Source organism: Euprymna scolopes, chromosome 24, assembly GCF_053919585.1.
Source record: "Euprymna scolopes isolate OS-2025 chromosome 24, ASM5391958v1, whole genome shotgun sequence".
NCBI lineage: Eukaryota > Metazoa > Mollusca > Cephalopoda > Sepiida > Sepiolidae > Euprymna > Euprymna scolopes.
The window spans coordinates 62,604,291-62,630,661 of NC_136505.1; the positions used below are offsets into that span (position 1 = coordinate 62,604,291).

Sequence of the window (26,371 nt, forward strand, 5' to 3'; positions counted from 1 at the left end):
AGAGAGACTTAGCTGTCGTACAAAGCTAAGACTCTGTAACATCATGTTTGTATAGATACTACCTCAGGCATTTGGGCTCATGGATTTTAAATGTCTGAGGGAGTGGCACTCGTCTGACAAGACGTTGCAATCATCATCATCATCATGTATAGGATTCACTCATAAATTAATTACCAACCCATTATGAATTCTGGAACAGGGTGAGTAATGTGGACTATATTTTTTATGCAAAGTGAACAATTCATAAAAATTCAGATCTATCTGATTTTTGTGAAATTTTAACAATACTTATTAGACACTAATAAATACTCCAATTTAAGTTTCTTTGGAGTATTTTAACATGATTTTAGAAGGCAGAAATTCCCGTTTGCAAATTTAAATATTTAAATTTGCACTGAATTTGATTCATAATCATAAGACACCAGTTAACCCTAACCCTAAATCGACGATCGCAATGTAGCAAAAAAGATGACAGCAATATTTTGGCCTTCTAATGTTATCAAATAATTTTGCTAATTGTTTTTTTTTGCTAATTATTGCTTAATTGGTTCAGGGTACAAATCACGGCACAATCACATTAATACACCAGTTCTTGCCAGATCAGCAAAGTTAAGCAACATTGAACCTGACCAGTAATTGATGGGTGACCATTTGGAAAGGCGAAGCGCTGTATGCACCACGAGGTAAAAATACCAGGTTGAGAAACTGGCGCGGTCTATCCTTCTCTTGAGGGTAGATGGGACTCTCTTAAGCCATGGTAGGCACCCCATCTAGTGATGGCGTCACAGTAAAACATACCCTTAATAGCCCTGGCAAAGCATCAAGTATTCAGCTACCGACAAGATTTAATTTCATTGTATTTTGAATCCAATCTTTGTAAAGTCGTGTAAATTTTCTTGGTAATTGTGCATAAAACCAGACACTAAGTTTCAAACATGGCGGCAGGTCCGTCAATTGATGTATGGAAGCTCAAAATGGATACAATACTCCTGCTTATATATTTAGGCAAAATATCAATACTTTTTTGTTAATAAATTTTTTCTAACATTTACGTTTTTATTTCTTTATTTAAACCTGTGCAATTTATTATGATCGCCGTTGATTAAAAAAATATTATCGTTATAGTTAACTATATTTGACTTTCTTTTTTTTTTTTTTACTCCCTTATAATAAAAATATATAAAAACATGTAAACTTTCTTTATTAATTGATTTTGCGTTTTTAATCGCATAGAAATATCTAAACAGTTTGACAAAATAAACAGTTATTTGAAAAAGATATGCGACTAAAAAAAAACACAAAATCAATTGATTAAGAATGTTTACATATTTTCATATATTTTTATTAAAAGGGGGGTAAAAAATAAACATGAAATATAATTAACTATAAACATGTTTTTTTGTTTTTAAATCGGCGACAATGGTAATAAACTGCGCAGGTTTACATAAAGTATATCATAAATAAAGTACATTTAAATATAGTACAAAAAAAAAAAAAAAAAAAAAAAGAAACAAAATTATGTTATAAAATATATTAGCAAAACTTATCTTAATATTTTGCCCAAAAGTAATCAGTTTTGAAGAATAGCAGAAGTATTGTATCCATTTTGTGCTTCCATAACTCAACTGACAGACCAATCACCATGTTTGAAACTTAGGATCTGGTTTTATGCACAATTACCAATACCATTTTGTTTTTAGAATTATCTAGATTCATCTAATTTAATATAAACTGAAACTATTGCCTAAAATCCTTGCTTTTCATCATACTTAGACACCAATTCAAAGAGATTTCCAATCTTTCGACTATATACAAGAGGCGTTACAAAAGTAATGCATCCTATTGTTTTTATTCCGCCCAAATGGATCAGAGGGGATTGCAAATTGCATTGTTATGATGACTGAACTTATACATTCATCACCTGAAAGTTTCCTCTCTCTGTTGCAGATATTGACACTGTGAGACTCTAAGAAAGTAACACCCTGCCATGGAGTGACATAAAAAGCAGAGATGTGTCATTGAATTCCCGACATAAAAAATGGTACCACTTCCATCTTCGTAGCTCTTCAACTTTTTGAGTTAAAAATAAAAATAGGAAGCTTTAATTTTAGAATAACCCTCGTATAGATATTTTGTTTTCACCCAAACAAGATATACTACAAGTTGAAAGGTAAGGGGCTACCATTTGGGATCATGTCTAACAGGGGACTGTGGGGAGTTGAGCGGCGAGGTATATGTTCATATTACATTTAAATTTCTGTAGATTAATAGTCAGGAAAGCAGGAAATGGGAGGGAATTCTAAAGTCCAACAGTCCGAAGGAAGAAGCTATTAAAAGCTTTCCGGCATAAAAAAAAAACCCTCAACAGTGAAGAGGTGGGATTTTGCTGCTTGTTGGTTAGTCAGGAGTATGTGTGTCAAGGGGGCATAAGTGCTATAAGTTCAGAGTACATGCCATTAAAATACTTGTAAAAACAGGTACAGAGATGTGACATTGTGACGATGTGATAGAGATTGGAGCTTGGTCGAGAGTAGGGGTACCTGTTAGATTTGAGACTTATTTGGACCGTTTAAGAATGAGAGACTAGGAAATGAAGCAAGAAAAAGTGGCGGGGGGGGGGGAGAGGAGCTGGCAAAACTAAGAAAACAATGTGATGCGATGCATATAGTAAAAATGTATATATTCAACTCTAAGCATCGGGTATTTCTGTTAATCTAGAATGAAACTATTCTTTAAAATCCTTTTTGATGTTTCAGAAAATTTTATTCTAACCAAGAAACCAAATGTGGAATTTTTACAAGGTCATTCTATGTTTCTACGTGAGTCACAGGCTAAGAAGAAATTGAAATGTTGACAACTGGAATCAAGGTTATAAAAAATAGATGCTAGGGTTTTAATAACTATATTTTGTTGAAAAAAAAAAAAACTTGACAGAACGTTTTGCTGGTAAAAAAAATGTGATGGAACTTGTTTACATTAGATTTGAACGCTACCATGTTATATTCAGTCAAGAAGCAGGAGTGCAGAATAGTGTTCCACAAGCAAGCAGTTCTGGGAAGAAGCTTTGTTCATGGAATTTGCATTTAGATTTAGGCATAGATAGTGGGGAAAATCCTTTATAGTGGTTGTAGCAAGCCGAGTGTTTTTTTTTTGTGAAAGTTTGGCAAGGGGAAACCATAGATTGGAGTTCAGTCGAGCACTTACCATGAAAATAATGATAGATCAGAGCCAGGCTAACAACGTCTTTTCTGTGGGTTTGGTTGTTTTTGTTTTACGGCATATCAACCCTTTTTGGGTTATTTAATGCCGAATCCAAAGATTTTGAAGAACATTTTTTTTAATAGAATATATTTGTTGTTTCAAGTCGGTTTCTATTTAACCCATAGTTGGGACCCTAACAGGTACTACCACTTCGGGTTAGAGTGGCTCCACACTCCCTAAAGCCCGCAAGCTGGGGCCTCACCACTGGATATAGTTTAAGGTCATATCCAGGATCATCTTTTCTGTGGGAAAGAGATTTTTGTAGGAAAATAGTTCTAGCAGATCTTCCAGTCGATCATTTTTCGTAATTAAAAATGATTTTTCATTAATTTCGACATGACATGTAAGTACTGTACTTTGGAGTAATTGCACCAACTAAAAAAAAGTGCTCTTTATATGCGTAGTTGCCAAAAGAGCACTTTTAGCTAGTTGGCACAATTACCCCGAAGTACAGTATGTAATAGAGTTTTTATCAAAAATGAATATTTTGAAATTGAATTATATCAAGTGCTGCTCAATGTCTAACTCAGGACATGATTAGTTTTTGCACAAAAGTGCTGTTGTTCTTTCACATACAGTCCATCGTATTCGCAAATGATTGCCTATCTGACACTGACCAGGCTCAACGTTGCTTAACTTTGGTTACGCAAGAGAACTGGTGTGTTAACACGGTGATGTAGTACTTTCATAATTTACTAACAACAAAACTTGATTGATAAAATAATGATAAACTTTACCCCTGCATAAATATTTTCCGAAAAAGGAGAAAAATCAACTGCAACAAAAAGTGAATACATTTTTATTTCATGGTTTCATTTGAATAATTCTGTCAATTTGACCATGTCATTTTTACAGTTATAATAATAACTAGTAGGGAAACCCGACGATGCCTGGGATTGAATGATGATCGATGAATGTTTCACACTCCCATGTTTTTATTGTCATTGAAATCGATGAAATCGCCCATTTCTCAATCAAATCAATCGATTGCCTGCTCTAGTTGGGAACCCATCGCGGTGCACCAGAGGGAAGCTCCACATCATACCTCCCCCGCAGTGACTTAGTCCACAATATATTGTAGTCTACATTGCACTGTAGAGAACTTACTGTTGATTTTATAAAAATATTTTTTACATACAATGATTTGAATTAAAGTTTCAAATGCAAAAGTCAAGCATCATGCTTCAATTGTGCTCCAAACAGAAACATTCATTTCGAATGTGCCCCTGTCATATCAAAGAACATACTGTTGATTTTATATGTCGAGCCTTTCGGCTCGTATGGTGATAAAACTTCTCAAATACACTTGTGATGTTCAGCTGTGCAAGGTTTTAAATTTGATCAAAATCGCTTGTTCCTTCTTTTATCAAAGTATTTTGATTATCGATATTTATGGAAGACATTCTGATAAGAACACTGCCAGGCACATAAAATACTTTTGTGTGAAATTTCATAAAAAATTGGCCCAGCCGTTTTTGAGTTCATAGGGGATGAATTCACATACATGCATATACACACAAAGTTCCTTTTATATAATAGTAGAGATATAGAAACAGAAGGAGTGGTGTGGGCAGTGGTTGGAGGTCATTCTACTTGCAATATGAAAATACATTCTTGATTTTTCATTTTCAAATTTGTGTTTGAATTAAAGGTTGTCTTGAATTATTCAATTAGTCCTTTTTATTTCTACATCCAATTCATAAGAATAAAAGCAAGATTTTGAGGAGGAGGAGGAGGTAAATCTCTCTCTATCTCTCTCTCTCTCTCTCTATATATATATATATATATATATATGTCTATCTATTGCTGTGTGTGTGTGTTTTGGAAGTTTTTTCAACTTCAACTACCCACCCCTTCTAAAAGAAAAAGTGAAGCATGCATGGTCCTCCGTGAATGCACAGTGAACGAGGCATAAAAAAAAAGTGAGTAAGTTCAGAAATCCCCCCACCCCACCCATTTAGCCCCAAAAGTCCCCAGGGGACGTCAAATCCTAGTGAAAATGAACTAACGGTGCAGTTTTAAGCCTTAATATATGTAAATTTGAGTTCTACACCATGCATAAAAAAAAAAAAAAAAAAAAAAAAAAAAAAGACCAAGTTCATCGTTGACAGTTTTAGTCCCAAAAGTTCCCAAGGCCTTAACATATTTAAATTTGAGTTCACCACCATGCAAAACAGCTAAATAGACATACACAGAAAATTTTGGACAAATATGCTACAATAGTTCCAAAAATGGAGTGTTTTTATTAGCCCGAAAAGAGCCCCTGGGGCACGCCCAAGAGTTATCTTATAATATATATTATTATAAACAAAATCATATAGAAATCAGTTAGTTACAACTTTTCAGAAAGTTTTATAAAAATCCAATGCATCAATTTTTTTAAATAAGCACAAAAGTGTCACTTTTAGTCATTTTAACCTGAAAGGCACCCCCTGAGGTAGGAGGGGGGGGGACAACCGAAGTTTTACCAGAAAATCCGTTCTGTTACTGTTTTACTCATTATGTTTAATATTTGTGCAAAATTTCAAAAAATTTCCAAGGCGTAGTTATTGAGAAAAGTGCAGACAGACAAACGGGCACGGGTGAATTTACAGGTTCACTCTCCTTTTATTGGGGGACCAAATACATTTTAGTCCCAAATCTATCATTGAAAAACTCATTTGCTTGTAAGTAATCTCTTGAAATCATTGCATTAATTTAATTTCAAGAATTTACACTAGTCTTAATATTACTGTAGGGATCACTAGTTGTTTTCTATGAAAAACTTTTATATATATAAGTTAACGTGTCTGTGTACATTTCCCTACGCAATAACTTTGTCAATTTTTAGTCTACAGACTCGAAATTTGATATACAGGGTACTGAGATTTGGGAAAATCGATGTGATCGGTTTTTGGCCAGAAATTTCACTGTTAAGGGGTCAAAGTTCAACAATTTGACCTTTGAGAACTCTACCAAACTCCTCCGAAAATTTTGGGTATAAACACTTGAAATTTTAGATATAGGTTCCTTGGACATGGATCTAACTTAATAACTCGATTTGAGCCCAAAACAATAAATGTTAAGGGGTCATCATAGGGGTCAATGTTAAAAAAATTGACAGTTTTTTTTTTTGTTTTTTTTTGCTCGGCATACACCTCCAAACACCCGGGCAACGCCGGGCTGAAATCCTAGTATATATATAATTCAAAATGGCGTAATGGAAACATTAAAGGTATTTGCAGCTTCTCTTCCAATTTTCGGATTTTAATCATGTTAAATCACACTTCATTTCCTTTTGATGGATTGATTGTTGCTATTTCTTCTGATGAGTTAAGGGCATAATAGATTCACTGATTGATTCAGTTAAGGGCATAATAGATTCAGTGATTGATTTTGCGCTACAAAACATACTGTCAAGAATTGTATATGTCAACTGAATTAAAGGAATAAATCATAAGATGGTGAACATCATGAATTTTGGAATATAGTTTTTTGTCATTTATTCTCTATATTGCTCTGTAATTACATTGACCTTCTTAAATAAGGATTGGTATATATTATAAGAAAATATATTTCTATAGAAATATATATATATATGACTACTCCCTTATTTAAATATATATATATATATATATATATATAAATAAAAAGAAAATGAGTAAAAACATTTTTCCCATGGAAATGGGCGAGACGGGAAGTCAGAAGATTGAATATGGATGTGAACAAAAAGGCAAGCTAGTGACTGGATAAAAATTTACCAATGCATTCAATAATGGAACAGTGCAGGGTAAGGATAAACTCATGCCTTCAAGGTTATGAGAAATTTAACATCTTGATTAAATCTGTTTTGTCTATAAAGAGCACTTTTAAAGATAGAGAGAAACCAAAGGCAATATGGCATATCAAGCTTTTACAGTTGCTATCAAGTTGCCTCCCCACAAAGGCAGCATTGAACAAATTCAGATTTTAATGTGGGGAAATCCAACTGCCCAAAACAAGGCACTCAGTCCAAAAAGATTTCTCCTTCACGGATTAAGAACATAAACGATGAAGCTTAATATCAGAATAGATACACTTTGCTCCTAGCCAAAAGGTTAACTAATTTGAGGTATTTACTTCCTTCTCACTACAGGAAGATGTGACACACGGTTAGAAGGTGAGGAAAGTCAAGCCAGCGCTCCTAAATGGGGATCACTCTTGCCTTTAAAAAAATTGCCTGGGCAGCACTATCGGCATTCCCTGGTTGAGGGTAGACATGCAGTAAGCAATAAACTTACTCCACCCCAAAGAGTGGAGGCAAAACCTGGTAGCATAGACCTCCTAAGAATAAATGCCCTAGCCCGACAGATAAAAGGCCACCAAAGTGGCATTGTTTCTGGTGGAATGATTGTTGAAATTGAATCCTCGATCAGCCGTCACACAACTGGATGGCAAATGAATGCCGCCAAGGCCAATTAATACTGAATTCAGTTCTTATGCCCCAGATTTGATAGTATAAATTTATGTATACGCAATGGTAATCAAATGCAGATGAGACCTAGATGGATACAACTTAAGACACCAGAAATTGATTTATAGATTTGGTTTTTGCTTATTTTGGCCCTTTTTTTTTTTTTTTTTTTTTTTATTAAAATCAAGAAGAAATCTGAATTTCATTTTTAATGGAAATTTCTCCAGACAAGGCATGAAGCTACTTGATGTCAAGAACTAAAACAAAAATACTACTTCATAGTCAAAAACCAGCCAACAATAAATGTTATAAATTCCAACCAAGTCAACAGCAATTCTTCACCCTTTGTCATAAACATCACTCATAGAATATGAGAAGTAAAAGACAAAATAATGGAAGCAAGAGTTGAGGTTGCCAAAAGTAAACCCAAGCTCTATTTTTTAATCTACATAGATACTCTGCATCTATCAATTTTGTGAAACTTTTAGCTTTAATCAAAACAAAATAATGTCATAATACTTTCTAGACAAGGTGAAATACAGATACAAATCAGAATCGGCTTATACTTCCTTATCCCGCTTGTGAAAAGGGAAGGAGGTGTACAGGTGCTTGAAAATAATAAAAGCCACACTTATCACCTGCTGTGAATAGAAAACCAAATCGCGTATAAAAAAAAGCAAACAAAAGAACTCACTCTCACACAGGCAGACAAGAAGCAAACAAAAAAAAAAAAATGTAAAGCCATATTTTTCATGGGAGGGGTGTGAAGAGCAAGACAAGGAGTGACTGGAACAGGTTTGAAACTGTTGGTCAAGCAACAACAGTGGACCAAATGAAATAGGTCAGAGTGGCCAACCTATATATTTTTTTCTTCTTTTTTTTGTTGGCAATATCAGACATTGATATATAAAAAAAAAAGAAAAAAAAAAAGAGCTGCTGCTGCTGCTGGCAGTATGAATGAAAAAGTGAAAGAGGAGGGGGGGGCAACATCTTCATTTGCAAAATATTTCCTGAAAGATGTGCAAAAACAAAATAGGCAAAATACTTATATCAAATGAGTGAGAGCATTCCTTTGCTAATGCGCAGACTTTAATTGCATTACAAAAAAAGAAAAAATGTGGGGAGGAGGGGGGGGAATGGTATCTTCCTTTTTGTGATATTTCATATTACCAATGTTTGCAAATTATAAACTTATGTTTAAAATCTGTTCAATTTATAAGCGTGTGTTCAGTTTTACTAAATTTAATGCAAAATGCCCCGCCCCCTTTCCAAACAGTCAAAATTTCTTAATAGCATTCGTAAAAAATTACAAATTTACAGAGAAAACGGAAAACTTAAACAAGTAATAATAATAATAAAAAAATCATTTTATAACTTACAAATACTTTTTCAAGGACGTGTGAGACTGACTATCCAGTTGTAGACAGCTTTCCATGGCTTGCACAGGTTTGCCTTTTGGTGGCTGCTTCGATGTCTCTCACTCCAAACTTACATAGAACTGCCATAGTTTGTTCGAAGCAAAATTTTTATAGCTGGATGCCTTTTCTACCCCCCCCCCCCGGCCCCCACCAAAGAAGCACATATTTTGTGAATATATTCTCTCTTGATAATTTCCCGTTAAACTGTGCTCGTTTCTTGTCAAGAATATCACCATCAGCAGCACAACTAAGCTGTTCTCTGACCTTTCGTTTGACATCACAACTATTATCGCCCATGGGAATAATAGAATTGTTTTATGAGGTTTACTCCCCTAGATCCGCCGTGTAAAAAAAAAAAAAAAAAAAAAGAATTGCTTGTATGTCCGACAAAAAACAATTATGTTTAAAGTGTTTTTGTTTTAAACAAGGATTTTGTAGTTTGCTTAAAACATTGTGTGAAATGTAAAAGGCGGCTATCACAATGTAGTTATGGAGACGGTCTATGTAGTAATTTACTACATTTTAGTTTTATTTTATTTACTAGCAGCGTTGCCTGGGTGTTTGTAGGTGTGTGTTGAGAAAAAAAAAAAAAAAAAAAAAAAAGTTGTAGTAGGCAAGTAGGCTCAAACCCGAAGCCTTGACACGAAGGTGGAAAAGAAAGTAAAAACACCTGACATTTTACCGCTTGGCCATGATGGGACAGGAAGTGAAAAGCATTTTAATTTAACGATTAAAAAGTTGACATGCAGAAAGTGAAAGTGAATGAGTTCACGCAGTTAAGCTTTCAGCTTTCCGCCGTCGTGGGGGAAATCAGCTCCCCCAAGAAGAGGAACCTCTGGCAGTGTTTCAGTGAATAGCAATTGTCTGATATGAGGGTATTCCCCCACAGTAATGATCTAAACTGATTGCCTTTAACACCTGCTGTCCACAAAGGCCAGCGAATCGATTTTTTTATCGAATCAGTTTCACTTTTATACGAAAGACACAAACAAACATGCGGAGAGCAAGAAATAGCGCAAAAATAATGTGTAAAAGTCGCTCAAATAAAAGCTAGAGACAACCTCGTTTCGTAAATCGGAGATATTATAATCTAGAAAGTATATAAAAAGTTGTAAGACGTGGTAACCCCACTGAATCACCCCGAAAAAAGCCTTTGCTGGACATACAAAAAAAGAATGCACACTCTAACCAGCTCCCCATTTATAGGGGAGTGTCAAATTGAATAGCAATTGTCTGATATAAGGGGTTCCCCCCTACATTAATCAAAAACGGATTGCTTTCTGGACGTTCCAGGGAGGAAAGCCGGGAATTGCTCTCGTTTCAACTTAGTTTCACTTTATTTATACTAAAAAGCCGAACACACTTGAGAGAGCAAGAATTTTGTAAGAGTCGAGGTAAATAAATCTAGATGGGATGCGTGTTTGCAAATCGTACATATTATGATCTATGGGGTATATAAAGACTCCTTCCTTGGACATACAAAAAATGCGCACACTGCATTTGTCTTTTGTGTGTGTGTGTGTGTATATATATATATATATATATATATATATATATATATATATATAGATTGTCATGAAGTCCCTTCAATATTGTCATCATTATTTATTTTACAGCATAGACTGTTTCCATAAGTACATTATGACTGGCCGCCAAACAAAACACCAACCATGTCACAATTATGTTTCAAGTCTTTCCACCTTCTGTAAAAGAATTGATATATAAAAGCAAAACCAATACTTACATGGAATGGTAAGTTGAGGCGTTTTTTGACGTCCAAACGATAAGCTTTAAATTGTTCTTCATTATTAACATCAACACATTTTAATCGTAGAATTTCATAACATCTCCGAGCTTGTCTCTGCAATCAAGAAGATTATACAATTATCGTCTTTCATTTGCGCAAAGAATAAAAATAGACAAATAAAAATCTTATACGGTTTCCAATAATTCAAAAAAATTTTTAAATAAAATATTTTCACTCAAGTTCGTCCATAATTTTTTTTTTACTGTTATTTCACCCCAAAACAAGGCACAGTGCCACTTGAATGTAAGGAGTTACTATTTGAGACCAAATCTACAGGGATACTATACATCCTTGGGCATACTGTACTTTTATATAGATAGAGAATTGCATCAGCAGTGAGATATCTATTGGAGCGGCAGAAGGATTCCACCATTTTTCCAGCGACCTTGGCAACGGATTTGATGGACGTGTTCCATTTCAGTTCACGAGTAAAGGTCCAGCCCAGAAATTTGTCAAAACATGAAGCCTCCCCAACACGAGTGACACTTACACCGAAGGGGTAAAAGTGTTTGAGCTTGTCAGAACACATTTCAGTAAAATAATTGAAAACCATGCACAAGGATACAATATTTTAGCAAGGAGACAGAGGTTAGAGTTTAGTTGATAGTGCAGAACTTATTTAGTTGGAGATGCTTTTCAGACCGTGTCTAACAGCAAGAGACGAGTGGCAAATGCATCAGCCTAGATGTGGCAACAATATTTCAATCATGGGTTAATGGTGGAATTATAGAGGTATTGGATACTCTCAGGTGTGAGTAATTTTTTAGCATGGTAGAGAGAACCCACCTTCCTTGTAGCAACCCTAGTAAGGTTCTCAATATATTTGTTCCAATTCATGTTGCCTGCGAATGTTAAGCCAAGGAGTTTGAAGAAAGAGTTTTCAGGTAGTGTATTATTAGCAATACCAGACACAATAACGTTCAGCGCTGGACAAGACACACACTGCTAATTAATTTGACACTTATAGTTTTTAAATCAGTAATAAGCACATTTCTCCTACCTCCATTATATAAATAAATTCACAATAAAATTTACTCAAAAATGGTATTTAATATTTTTGTTGTGATTTGTATATTCAAAGAAATCGCTATTTAAATCAACGAAACATGCCAGCATAGCATGCCTGCTGAGGTTAGATCACTTTCTGTAAATAAGCGGTTGGGGTGTGTTCGCATAAATACTCGAAGCGGAACTTGTACCCATCAACAATGTTTCTAGTTGTTTTAGCTAATCAGGGAAAAGAATTGTCTTTACTATAGAATTTGAACACAACATGCATGTCTTTCAAATCAAAAGTTTGAATATCTTAAAGTTGACTCTGTAGTACAAAAATAATTAAAGATAGAAATTGTGTTCAAATGCTATTTAATAGCAAATATATTAATTTCTTTTGTCCTAAAATTTGAAAAGAATTGGATAAAAACTTATTATGCACGAGTCGATAGAAGTAGTAGCAACTGCATATAAACATGAGAATTGCTGTGCACCGTGGCACGCACAAAGTGTCCGTCAACTAATTTACGAACATAAAGTATTTGTTTTATTTTTGTTATTATTTAGAAAACATAAGTTTTTAATTATGGAAACGAAAACAATATTTAAAAAAACATAAATTCTTTGAAAAAGAATAACCAACATGATCATGCTTTTAAATGGGTTAAAACACACTAACAACTTATCCAGTTAAGTAAAAGAATAACTTTTATTGGGTTTCTTTTACAATCCACAGAGGTATGAAAAAGTGGTCAAAAAACATAAATAAATGTTATCAAAAGCAAGTTATTCTTCTACCTACCTCGATACATTTTTGGTATTGTAAATGTTTATTCTGTTCAAAAAACAAGTGGTCTCGAGCGTTACATGAGAACAAGAAAAAATGGCTGCGATATCTCTTGAAGTCTCGACAATGACTTAAAAATAAAAAATTATACAAAATAGTGGCAGAAACTCACACAATAATTGTCATGGTAACTTGAAGCCGTTAAAATGAAATTTAATTATCCTAATTAGTTTAATGTACTTGAAAACATAATTGTAATCTGTACAAAATTTCCTTTCATTTCCTATGCTACAAGCCATATTTTGTAAATGTCTTTGAATCGTGTTGTGGTTGCCATCTTGGATTTTTCATGGTGTAATGATGACAAATAATATTTTGCATCATGATAAAGCCTTACCTCCTATTTTTTTAACTGTTTTTTTTTATGAGGCTTCTACTTAAAAGCTTTTAAAATGAAACTGGAGTATACTAATTAGTTTGTAAGTTACCAAGTGAGATGGTTGTAAATAACGCCAACTGAACCTTCATGGTATTATGATAATATGTTCAAAATTTCATCATAATATCTTAAAAATATTTGAAGATACAACTTTTTAAAGATGGGTTAGACTGTAGATTGTACAAATTACCACAGACTGATCTTCCTCTAAGGTTTCATTGCCTTAGATATGTGTTCATTTATTTCCCTCTTGTGTCTATTATAAAGCATGGTGTCATCAGCAAATATACCCATCTCAGAGACAATTTTATCAAGGAATTTATGAATATCAGGAATAATAAAGGTCCAAGAGTCGACCCTTGTAGCACACTCACATTTATATCATGTTGTTTTGACGTTTTGATGAGAACAACTTGGACTTGTCTCTTGTCCAAGAAGGATTTGATTATATTAAGTATTTGTCTAGTAATATCGTACAATGCAATTTTCCAATAGTCAGGAAAGCAAGATTTGGTAAGGCATTGAAGCATTTGGAGAGAATTTGGTAAGATTTGCTAAGGTTGAAGCATTTGGAGAGAATTTGGTAAGATTTGCTAAGGTTGAAGCATTTGGAGAGAACTGAGGAAATAACATGGCATGGATGAGCTCAGGTCCACAAGCCTTTCAGTCGGATTACAGCAGCCAAACAAATTCTCAAATCGGTACCCTCATATTTGTCAGACAAGAGTGACCAAGTCTAATCATGTGAACATATGTGGCAATCAAGCATCCTGAAGATACCCAGTTTTAAGAGAACGGGTTGAGATGCACAGCATTCACAGCTCTAGTCAGGAAACAATGCCAGGTACTGAGTATCTGCAGAGTCCCTGTGATCACACTTCTGCACTTGGCTAATAAGCAAAGAAGGAGTATGGAGTTTAGGTTTGCAAACTGGTAATTTGTTTGAGTCACCAGCTCTCGGAAGGTTGCCGACCAGAACTAAAGCGGCCCCTCTCCCTCCCTCGTTAACATCATTGTCGTCGTCATCATCATATTTAGTTTAACATTCAGTTTATATGCTATCATGTATTGGACAATCAAGTATGTGATAGTATTGTTGTTTTCTTTTTCTTTTTTTAATTTTCTTCCTTTGAAGATTGTAACGTAACGTTGGGTATGGGGCAGCCAAACCAGCTCCCAACATTGCCCTGCTTTTTATTGAAACCAGCCGAGAGCTCTTTTTAGTATCCTCCTTGTTCCCTTAAGTGCAAGTGTCTGGATCTCTTTTGCACTTGGTTCACCAGGAATATAGATTATGATGAAAGAGGTGGTGGCGATGACGTTGGTATCAAGGTGTTGTCAAGCAACATGTTGGAAAACCAAGGAGAGATGACATACATTTTTGTTTTGATTCACAAAAAATCCGAAACCATTCCAAGATTTTGCATCTTCTTAAATGCACCCTAACATTGCTATGAATATCCATAAATAGTTTTCTTGAGGAAACAGAAAGAAATTAATTTAATTTTTTGGTGCTGACAAAAAAATTTCAAGATGTACCAATGAAATTTAAGATTTTTTGGGTTTTTTTATAAAACTATAAAATATTTCAGTTAATGGAACATTTATTTAACTTTTTAGATGCATTTACTTATCTCTATAATACGTTCTCTGTCACTGTAATAGCATTCAAATGGGCTGAGTTGAGCTAGCTCCAAATGAATTCACTACATTTTGCATAAATGCAATTACTCATGCACAGAATACTCAGTGATGAAAATGTTATCAGAAAACAGTTTTTCGGTAAGATTTTGTACCCCCTGCCCCCTGATTTGTAATTAGTTGTATGTTAGTGTTAAAATTTTTTTCATGAAATTTGGAAATTAACTAAAATACAAGTTATTGTTAATAGATTGGGGTGTCTGAAATTCTTTTGACAACTCATTTTTTTTTTCATTATGTAAAAAGACTTCAACATGATGAGTATTGAAAATTAAAAAAAAAATTTTCTTCAAACATCCACCATTAAATAAATCAATCCTTTTTATTATTTTCATCTGTTAAAAGTAAAATTGTAACTTGCTGTCTCTTGTGGTACCAAGTAATTTAAAATCATGATATCTGGAAAAAAAAATCATTTTATTTTAAAAAAGTATCTAAAAACTATCTGTAATAGCAGCAGCAATACTATTAGCGATAGCATGGATGTACGCAAACATTTTTTGTTAATTTTTTTATTCCAGAACGAATTAAAAATTTAAAAAATGAAAATATGAATATAAAAAAAACGTTCTTACATATTTAGTTGGAGCTATTTTGTTATCAGAACATATTTAACTTAATTAGAGCTATTCAGTTATCAGAATATATAATTAAAGCAATCCCAACCAGTCTGGCTTTATTTCTGGTCAAATTTTAAAAATATTTATATGGTTGAAAAAACAAGAAAATAAGCTTTGTAAATATGTAACTTGTTTCACTTTTAACCACTGCATTAGTTTTCAACGGTGAATTAAACAGTGTTTTGTTTTGAAAAAAAAAAAAAAAAAAAAAAAAAATGTGAAATATAATTTTTTTGCTTCACCTGTGCGAGCAGTAGTCCCCACCCATCCCCGATATCCCCCCCCATCTGTTTTTACAATTTTTTCAGCAGATTATAATCGAATAGACACTAATGTACCCAATTATTAAAAAAAAAAAAAAAAAAAAAAATCAATATTTGTAGGGGGTTCTCAGTTTCTAAGGAAGTTGCTATTTACTTGCCTCCTCATGAGGACAGAGTTAGACACAAGGTCAGTTTTTAACGAAGGAAAAATCCAGCTTCCCAAAAAAGGCAATCTGGATAGGAACAAACATAAAAATTTTCTCAGTCATGAAGGATTTCTCCTTCACTGACAGGGGACAGAAAAGGCGAAGTGTAGCATCAGAATACTACATTATGATTTTGGCCCAAAGTCCAGGTAGAGAAATAAAAAATGTCTTAAACTGGAAAGTTTAACAAAATAATGTCACTCGGATAAGAAATGTAATTGAAAATAAAAAAACAAATTTATCCAAAATTTGTGAACGATTTGTCAGCTTTAGCAAAAAGTGTTTTTTGATGTTTAAATAGGTGGGCAAAAAATACTTAATAGTGTCCATTTTCTGTTAGTGACATCATTCGTTTACAACAAAATTTATTCTTGTCTGTTTGTCGTAATTCTTGTAAAGTTTCACACCCTTTATTTATGCAAGTTTACATATTTAAAAGTAATTTGATGTTCAAAATCTAAGGCATAACATTTTCAAAAGCCAATGTTTATGGCCCACTAACCGTACATATGGGTGTTAAATGCCCTCTTAAAAAAAACCCAAAAAAACTCCCTAATCCCACCTCTCATCCTAGGTAAGAGTGGCAAGCCTCCTCCTCCTAAAACCTTCTTTAGCTCTAACAATAATAAATCCAAGTGGCAAACTCCTCACCAAAAAAAAATTCTTCAGTAAGCTACATAGAAGTGTAAAAAAAAACATCCTTCCTTAAAAAAAGTGCACGATTTATCTCCCATAAAAAAATAAATTAATCAAATATCATAAAACACTAGAATGGTCTCGAAATGGTAAATTATTTTACATTAAATTTGTGAAACGAACCCCCACTTTAAATTCTAAAATTATATTTTTTTCTATTAAGTCTTCAGGACGTTTACACATAATTTCCCTTAACTCTATCATTAACCCAAAGTCAGAGTGGCAACCTTCACACCTCATAATTGCACAGACCTTCTAAAACCACATATAACCGTCTTTAGAAAAAAACGGCGCACAGAATTTATCTCCTATAGAAAAAAAAAAAAAAAAAAATGGGTAACTGCCCTACATCACTAGAATGGCTCAAAATGGAGAATCATTTTACATTAAATTCTAAAATAATACTTGTTAAGGGTCCTGCTATTTTATTATAAAGTAGAGAGATTCGTTATTTAGCCCGCTAGCAGTTTAATAATATGAATAAATTTTCAAAAAAGAAGTTTGGTATATTTTCACACCTCGTGGAAAAAAAACAAAAAAAAAACAAAAAAAAAACAGAATGATAATCAAAAATTTATGTAAACAGATCACAAACTGCTCAGCTAGCAAGATCTTATTCTAAGGCATCATAGGTCGCTAGCTGATTTTCTGCTTCAAATTATGCTTGAAGGCACAAGGGAAGTAATCCACCTCCTTTAAATTTAATTTTGAAATTCTCCTCCCTACTTTCTTTAACACTTTTGCTAGCATGTGCAGGAGATACATGTCCGTAGAAGACGTCTTTTTCTTTTTTTAGTCTTATACTTTTTTGGTTCAATTCAAATAGACATTTAAAAGATGAGGTAGGATTTTTCGGCCAAGCAATTTATTTAGGTCACTGATGCACTAGTTAAGACCATCACGGTGTGATCACTGACTTCTACCAGACCAGTCACTGTTATCTACTACATTAATAAAATCATTTTGTTTTTTCTCTGCATCTACAGAATCAATACGAAAATAACCAAACACTACCTAAACACATCTTTCACACAAACACTACCTAAACACATCTTTCTTTCTTAAAGCAGGTTTTGTAAAACTATACATACATTTCATCACCGTTTTAAATTACATTCCAAACAAAATGACACTCTCATTTATGTATTTCTACAAGCAAAGTAGCAACCTGTTTTACTCTATATCCATTAAATCCTCTCACTCTCATATTACAGTGTTACTTCCTGGATAATTATAATTATTTTTACACAATCACTTATTTCATTCCTAACCTTCTAGTTTTAAATGTAGGTGGCGTAACATGCTGGCCATTAATTGTCTACACTATAAAGGATTCGCCAATAGCTGTTTTCAGTCCACACACTAAACCTTTGAGGTGATTGACCAGGATGCATCAGTGTCTATTAGAATTTTCACAAGTTTAGTATTCCTGAGATATCCCACTGGAGATACAAACCCATCAGACATAAATAGTTCATAGTCGTTTGACATGCCCTTAACTGTTTTTTTTACCATTCATTTCTTTTTGCCCAACGTTTTATTTTTTTTTAATGGATAATAAGATATGAAGACAACTAATCTAAGGAGCTAACTAGAATGAAACAATATTATTACAAAGACAGAAGATGCCCTTTGTCTTGACCTTGAAATATAGGTAAAAGGAAGAGATTTCTACAAGCTTGCAGTTCTTGGAACAAAGCTATTGGAATAGGAAGCTGAATTACAATGAGGTATCAATACAGGGAATTGATGAAGATCACTAGATCAATTGGTTAAACGAGTTGGAACAAATTGAATAAAAGGTATCCAGTTTTAAACCAAACGGATATGCTGAGTTTTTTTTTAATACCGGATTATGTAATGGGGTGAGGGATTTCCTTGGAAATTGGCTTTGTCATAATGTGGCTTGGCTCGAATTAATCGACTGACAGAGTTCAGACCTGTATTAAGCACCATTTTTGGAACTGTGCAACTTCCAATCAAATTGGTCGTCGATTTTAGCCCTATCTAGCTTCTGCTAGATAGGCCATATATACATCAACAATGGTGATCATGCTCTATCTGTTGATTAATTACTTTTTACAGAAAAAAGTTTATAAGTCGTGGATACAAGTTGATTAAGCAAAAATTAGATTATTTAACAGAAAAATTTTTTTTATTGCCTTTTCTACATTCAAAGCAAAAGCGGAATTCTTTCTATTATGATTTACTAAAAAAGGCGGAAATCTCACATCTGATTTTCTGTCATAAATTTGCTTGATGAAAATTGATTTTGATCATAAAATATTTGTAATATGTAATAAGTGTTGAGAATCCTATTTACGCTGTTGTTTTTAGGCTCAATATATCTTAAACTTTAATCAAAAACTGAAATGACCCTTTAAAATAAATTTTTTTTGATAACTTAACAAAAAAAAAAAAAAAGAAAAAAAAAGACCCCCCCCCCAAAAAAAAAACCCAAAAGAGCCAAAGAGTACAGAACTTTGTCAATTTTTCTGACCACGTATGATTCAAAGACTCCAGAAAAATTCCAGTATGAAAAAACAAATTTGGGTCTACAACGGTTTCTCCCAGATTTACTTTTGCACACTGTAAACAAATGAACAATAAACAAGTTGTTTGGTTTTTCAATTTTGAAAATAAGGAATGATTTATTTAAGAAAAAAAAAAAAAAAAAAAAATGAAGCAGATTATTTGACAGAGAAAGGCTACTGCAAGGTTTTCAAATAGATAGAAATGCAGAGGGTACAAAGATTTTCAAGCAAGACAAGTTTACCAAGAAATCTATCAAATTCAAATCAAAAGAGTATCACCATCACATACTCTTACATAAACATAACTTGGTTTTTAAAAAGTATTGTATTGAGATCACATTAATTGCTAGTTTTGGTCAAAAGACCGGGTTCATTGGTTGGGTCAAGTCATTGGTCTAAGGAGAGTTTGGAATAAAATCTATTAGAAAATGGGGTTATATCTAGATAGTCATAGCACAGCAGACCATGGACTTATGAACACTTTTGGAAAGATTACAAGTGCCACTCGTTTCCCAAGGTTGAATAGCAGACTATCAGAATAAGAATTTTGTCTGACCAAATCGAAACATGTCTCATAAATAATCCTTCAACTAAGAGATCGAAGGGACCCAACCTAACTGCTCAGCAGTTCCTAAGAAAACCTAAAATGTCCAACTCCTACTCTTCCTTCTCTAAAAGGCCGATTCTAACTGCCTTCCCTTCCCATCTCCTGAAATCTTTTCACTGGACTGATTTTGGGCTTTGTTAATGATCACTATTCGACCACCCAAGATATCCACCAAAGATAACATCAAGACAATCTCCATTCGTGAAGGATTATCTGCAGATAATTGTGGACATCACTTTTCTCAAACAGTATGATCTTTCAATTTAATAAGATACTTACTTTTTCAAACAATAAAAACATTTTTTAGGTGGTCAGACTCAAGTCAAAGATGTTCTCAGTTCTGTGTCACCTATTTCTTCCTTTGACCAAGCATCTATTAATCTGCAAGGTCTGCAATTTATATGCACTATTTAAGCATACTGCGTAGTGCATGTTTACAGATTTAAGGAAATTTTTTCTCAGAAGAATTAATAGATTCTCTGGAAAAGTTAATACCAGACAAAATATAAGGTAGTAGAGTTTGTATGTGTGCGTACAACAGTCCACACCACTGGACCGATCATGACCAAATCTGGCATGATAATGGTCCCCCACCAAGGGATTTATTACACCATTTTCCAAGGTAAAGGTCAAGGTTATCGTACACGCATACACACACTTTCTTACAGCGCACACCATTGAATTAATCGTGATAAAACCTGACTTGATGATGGTCTCCAACCTAGGGATGGTGCACACCATTTTTCAAGGTCAAGATCATATTTAGTGCGGCTCTTACAACATCCACTTACTACAAAGGTACCTGCGAAGCGGGTACCTGAGCATACAATGTATGGCAAAACGCTAGTATGTTTGCTAGTAAAAAATATTTATCTTCTCAATCCAGAGATGTTAACAGTTCTGTTCTATTGTCTCCACTCCCAGAAGAGATGACCAAGAGAAAAGTTTAAAGATTTGTGTTTGCAAACTAGTCTAAATATAATCCCAACGTTTCCTTGGACAATACTCCACACTTTGCATAGAACTCGTCACAACAATTTTGCTGAACTGGTAAATGATGGTTGTGGCTTAGGCAACTTGTTTGAAGAATGCTGAAATGCAAAGACATTCGAAATTACTGAGTTTTATTCTAGGAAAACATCAACCAACAAATCAACTAACTAATGTGATAAGAAGATTACTTGAACTCTCTTACCCCCCTCCCCCGTTTATGTCAATTGTTGGTATTTAAAAAGATATACGGCACTGAAGTTATTCATCTCCCTTCCATAGCCTGATGATGTGACTGCCAAAAGTGCCCTTGGCATTCCCCCGGTAAAAGCGTCTCAGACAATTAGCCTAACACTAACTTCCTCTCAAAGGAAGAAGGCAAAGCCTGGGAAAGTGAATTTCATAAAACTGCCTAGAACCAGAGACATACCTCAGCCTACAGGAAATAAGCCACCTGAACAATGGCCTAGATCCTACTGGCTTTGGTGTTGAGAGAAAAATCCCTGGCTGATAACTGTGCTGAAGGTGGAACAACTGATCAAACTATTCATTCCCATTTTAGGTTATTTAATGTTCTTAAAAGTTTGTCAGCATTGTGGAATATTTTTCATTTCTTTGTTTATTATCTCTTTTTGCTTGATAGTCTGGATCATATTTTGTTCTAGCTTTTATACAACCTTTAAAACCTACTTATGCTCATAGAAAACTTTGAAGATGTATCTCAAGTCAGATACAATTACTAATTTATTTGGAAATTGTGCTATAGATTGATCAAATAATACCTAATTAACAGACAAAACAGGATTTATAAGTTACTATTAATACAACCTTTAATTGTTTAGTTTACCTTTGCGCAAGTAATAATAAAATGTCTATGAATTAGTCTTCTATCTGCAGATTAATCAGACATCTTTAAGATATAAGGGAATTTACTCTTTATTTTATGCCTTAGCTTTGAAAAATAGGTGTTTATCATGAGGCTACCCTTAATAAATGTTATATGTTTGGATACAGTATGCAATCAACCAATAGACTTTCCTTTTCATGATTAAAATGGATTGTAAAATGCCATACTAGGCAGAATCAAATATCGATTTAGTAGCTACAACGCCATTTAGGTTTGATGACAAGAATTCCACAAGATAACTTTTTATTTCATATATATATATATATATATATATATATGTTTTGATACTTGCAGTACATGTTATCAATTTGATTTAACTGCTTTTATCTTTAAGACTGATTTAATACTTGTTCATCTATATTTTACCCAAGTTCATTTTTACTTTCTAATCTCTCTAAGGTTGGTTGGTTGTTTTTGTTTTACGGCATATCAACCCTTTTCAGGTTATTTAACGCCGAATCAAAAGATTTTGAAGAAAATTTTTTTTAATAGAATATGCTTATTGCTTTCAAGTAGGTTTCTATTTAACCCATAGTTGGGACCCTAACAGGTACTATCACTTCGGGTCAGAGTGGACCTGGGAGCAATGGAAATTAAAGGATGGCTCCACATTCCCCAAAGCCCGCAAGCTGGGGCCTCACCACTGGATATAGTATAAGGTCATATCCAGGACCCTCTCTCTCTGTGAGATAGAGACAAATGAAATGAATGTACAAAACTTATTATTAGTAACAAGCCATAGTTTCAAATCATTAAGTGTACAAAAGTTCCTTAAAAAAGACATACCTTACTTAACTTTAGTTTCATGCGGGATTCTGTTGCCATTTCTTCAGAAAATCCTTTTCGAAGTTGGTCTGGGTGAAAACAGGGAAGTGCCATGCAATTTCTTGCATCAACAAAATCTCGTAAACGCTGAAAATTATCAGAGGGATCCTCAACTGCCAAAATAGAAAATTTAAATTATTTCACACAGGACAATGAAAGAGAGAGCGAGAAGAAATAGGAGGAGGGGGAGGAGGCAAATTTACAAATTAATTTGTTTTCTTTTTTTTAAAAGTAATAATGTGAATAATAAATTTTACTTATTCCACATACTACGGCTCCAGCTCAAACTGACCTGGGAGTAATAGCAACTAAAGGGATGACTCCATACTTCTCAAATTGGGACACCAGATAGAATAAAATCAGGTTCAGTGTCCAAAATGTATTCTGATCAGCCATTATAATGAATATTAATTCAAATTCAAAAATCCTAGACTCTTGACAAAACAAAAATGAAGATTACCAACAAAAATCTAGACTCGACTTCTCTGGCATATTTATAAACCCTGGTTTCATATAGGTACCCCCCCCCCAAAAAAAAAACGTGATTTTAAGTACAGAAATTCTTTCACAAACTTCTTTAATGTTTACTGTGGGATGAATAGATGCATGCCACAAACGGCAAACTTGCAATGGGAGAAATACTTTGCTAAACGAAGAGACCACCCAAGAAAGGACTTGAAATAATAATGGCTTCTTGAAAACAAAGGTTTATGCTAAGAAAGCAGACCACTTGAGATCTTACAGAATTAATGTCCTCTCCTCATAATAGACTTGGTCAATCGTTTCTTTTATGACCATCAGCAAATAATTTTCAAGTACTGTGTTGCCTATCCCAAGCAACAATAGCATATATTTTACATGTATCCGTCTAAAATTTTATGTATACATTTTCAGTATTTACTTTGTTAGTACTCATTACTAGATAGTAAGTTATGACTTCTAAGTTAAACAGAGAAATGGGGGCTTAGATGTTTTCAGTCAGCCGACGAACACTGTTTGTTAAGTATTTTTTTTTGGTCATGCTCACCATGGAGTAAGGAATTTAAGCAGATCAATCTTTTGAATTATGTCTGGTTGGAAGTGAATGTCATTTGGACTGCAAGTCTGTTTTGTATTAAAAACTGTATCATTTTAAACCTTTCAAAATAAAACATTTTCATTTGTCTTTAACTTGATTTTTGATTTTGTTTGAAAGGAAAATCCTTTCTTAACAGCAGTGACCAACACAACATCACAACACTACAGCCAATGTCAAAATTAAGTATCACATAAAGCAGACAATCACAACTTGTGCAGCATGCGCACGCAAACAAGTTGAAATTGTTGGTGATTTGAAAATGCATACTCTCATGACCATCTATAAACCTGAATCTTTCAAACCTAAATTACAAACTTGGAAGCCCTGCAAGTCTGCTGATAGTGCTAAATTTGAGAAAGCCATATCTGCTTATCTAAATTTAAGAACCCTTTTTCCACGACCGAGGGTATTTAGAACAAGCTCAAGAGTGCAGTTTGCTGTGACAAAAAATGCTAGTAACCCAAGGAAAAGACGTCATCATGACAAAGAAAGCAGAGAATAAATCAGACAATTTTGACAGACACATAATATTATACATGCCATAATATTATACATGCCATAATATTATACATGCCATAATATTATTTAAAGAAAAGACTAAGACGGAGATATGTGAGAAGACGGTGCAGAAAAGAAGAAATAGTGGAACTAACCAAATTAGACGTGTTTCTGAACCATATCAAAATTCCTTAAATGGAGCAGAGATTCACCAAAGTAAATATGCCAACAGTACTTAAAGCATTATCCAAAGAAACACTGTACAGGATGCCCTTAGAAACTGTTGTATGTCGATGATTTAGTAATAATTGCTGAATCAGAGGAAAAACTGTGTGCAAAACCAGGGGTCATACAGATTTTCAATGTCCATTTTCAGAGACTTTTCAAGGTTTTTCAAAGACAAAATTCAAGTTATAAAAACAAAATTTGGACGAACCTGGACGAGCCCCCCCCCCCCCCCCCCCCCCCGCCATAAAAAATTCTTTTTTATGTTTTATTTTTTCTGTGGATTATCATCGATAACAGACTTAACTTTCATATTAGCAGAAAAATTTTTTTAAAAAATTTATCAAATAATTTAATGTGGGGGATCACTTTTTAATTATAATGTTCTATTAAGGTGATACCCCTTTTTGCGGTCCTTTTTTTTTTTTTTTTTATTACATTTTCACCCCAAACAAGGCAAATTGCCACTTTGGTGTAGGGGGCTACTATCAGGGGCAACAACTACTGGGGCAATATGTAGGGATTTGAGCAGCAAGATGTCAGTTCATGTTACACTTGAACTTTTGCACGTCAGTACTGTTGGGAAAGCAGGGACCTGGAATGGAATTCCAAAGTCTAGTGGTTCTGGCGAAGAAACTATTGGAGTAGAAAGATCTTTTACATCTAGGAATCTCTACAGTATGGGGGTGGGATTTAGCAGCCTGTCGGGTTTGTCGAGGGTGCTCACGTCGTGGGGGCACAAGTGATTGCAGTTCGTCAGAGCATTCACCACTAAAATACTTGTAGAACAGGCAGAGGGATGCAACATTTCGTCGATGGGACAGAGGCTGAAGCTTAGATGCCAGTTCAGGGCCTATTAGGTTTGCGACTCTCTTTTGAACCTTGTCAAGGAGCGAGAGACTAGTAGCAGATGCACCAACCCAAATGCGACAGCAATACTCCATGCATGGGCGAATGGTGGCCTTATAGAGGTACAGGATACTTTCGGGTGTTAGTAGTTGTCTAGCATGGTAGGGAGAGCCCACCTTTCTTGCAGCGGACCTGGCAATGCCTTCAATGTAATTGTTCCAACTCATGTTTCCTGTGAACGTTAGGCCAAGCAGTTTGAAAGATGTACTCTCAGATAAAGAGTCGTTGGCCATTGCTATAGGTGGTAGAGAGGATTTCTTGTAATTATTGAATGAAACTAGTTTAGTCTTGGCGGCATTGAATGTGACTAACCATTTTTGTCCCCATTTCACTACAGATTAGCCTCTAGTGTTTCTGCCATTTCTTTAGAAATGTGTTCATTCGTCTTCCTGTCATGCCTGTTATAGAGTGTGGTGTCATCAGCATATATATCCATCTCAGAGGCAATGTTGTCGGGGAGGTCATTTATGAATATCAGGAACAATACAGGTCCAAGGATAGACCCCCTGAGGCACTCCCGCATTTATATCACACTGTTTAGATGTACGACCGTCGAGGACAACCTGGATTTTTCTCTTATCTAAGAAGGATTTAATTATGTTAAGTATTCTACCAGTGATACCGTATGATCTAATTTTCCTGAGGAGACCCTCATGCCATACCCTGCCAAAAGCCTTAGATATATCTAGAGCTACTGCTCTGCCCTCCCCCGCTTTGTCCAGTGAATGGTATATATGTTCAGAGATTAGAGTTAGGATGTCTGCTGTGGAACGGGCTTGTCTAAATCCATATTGTTGGTCAGTCAGAAGTTTAGCATCTGTAAGGTGATGGACTAGAGCATGGTTAATTAAGGTCTCAAATATTTTGGCAAAAAGTGGGAGGAGGCTAATGGGGTGATAATTTAATGGGTCAGTCCTTTCGGCAGAATTCTTGAATACTGGTACAACAAAAGCAGTTTTCCAACAGCCCGGAAAGCAAGCTTCATTAAGGCATTTGTTGTAGAGTTTGGAGAGAACTGGAGCTACTTCGGCTGAGCATTTTTTAATAGCACAGCTGGGATAAGATCGGGTCTACATGCTTTTGAAGTGTCAAGGTTTTTTATAATAGCATGCACCTGAGCAGGGATGATTTTCAGATCGTCTAGCGTGGCGTCTGTCCGCATAGGAAAGTCAGGT

General features: G+C 34.5%; 1 protein-coding gene across 4 annotated transcripts in view; it reads right to left on the reverse strand.

Annotated features, from left to right (window-relative positions):
- Nucleotides 1–26,371, reverse strand: part of LOC145246746 (histone acetyltransferase type B catalytic subunit-like) — a 142,807-nt gene that overhangs the window by 54,217 nt on the left and 62,219 nt on the right. For all 4 annotated transcript variants that reach the window (XM_080108513.1, XM_080108512.1, XM_080108510.1 and 1 more), the window contains exons 9-10: nucleotides 22,448–22,599; nucleotides 10,856–10,972 (exon numbers count right to left, since the gene is read on the reverse strand). In XM_080108513.1, the coding sequence (XP_079964639.1) occupies nucleotides 10,856–10,972; nucleotides 22,448–22,599 (269 nt within the window). The remainder of the gene's footprint in view (nucleotides 1–10,855; nucleotides 10,973–22,447; nucleotides 22,600–26,371) is intronic.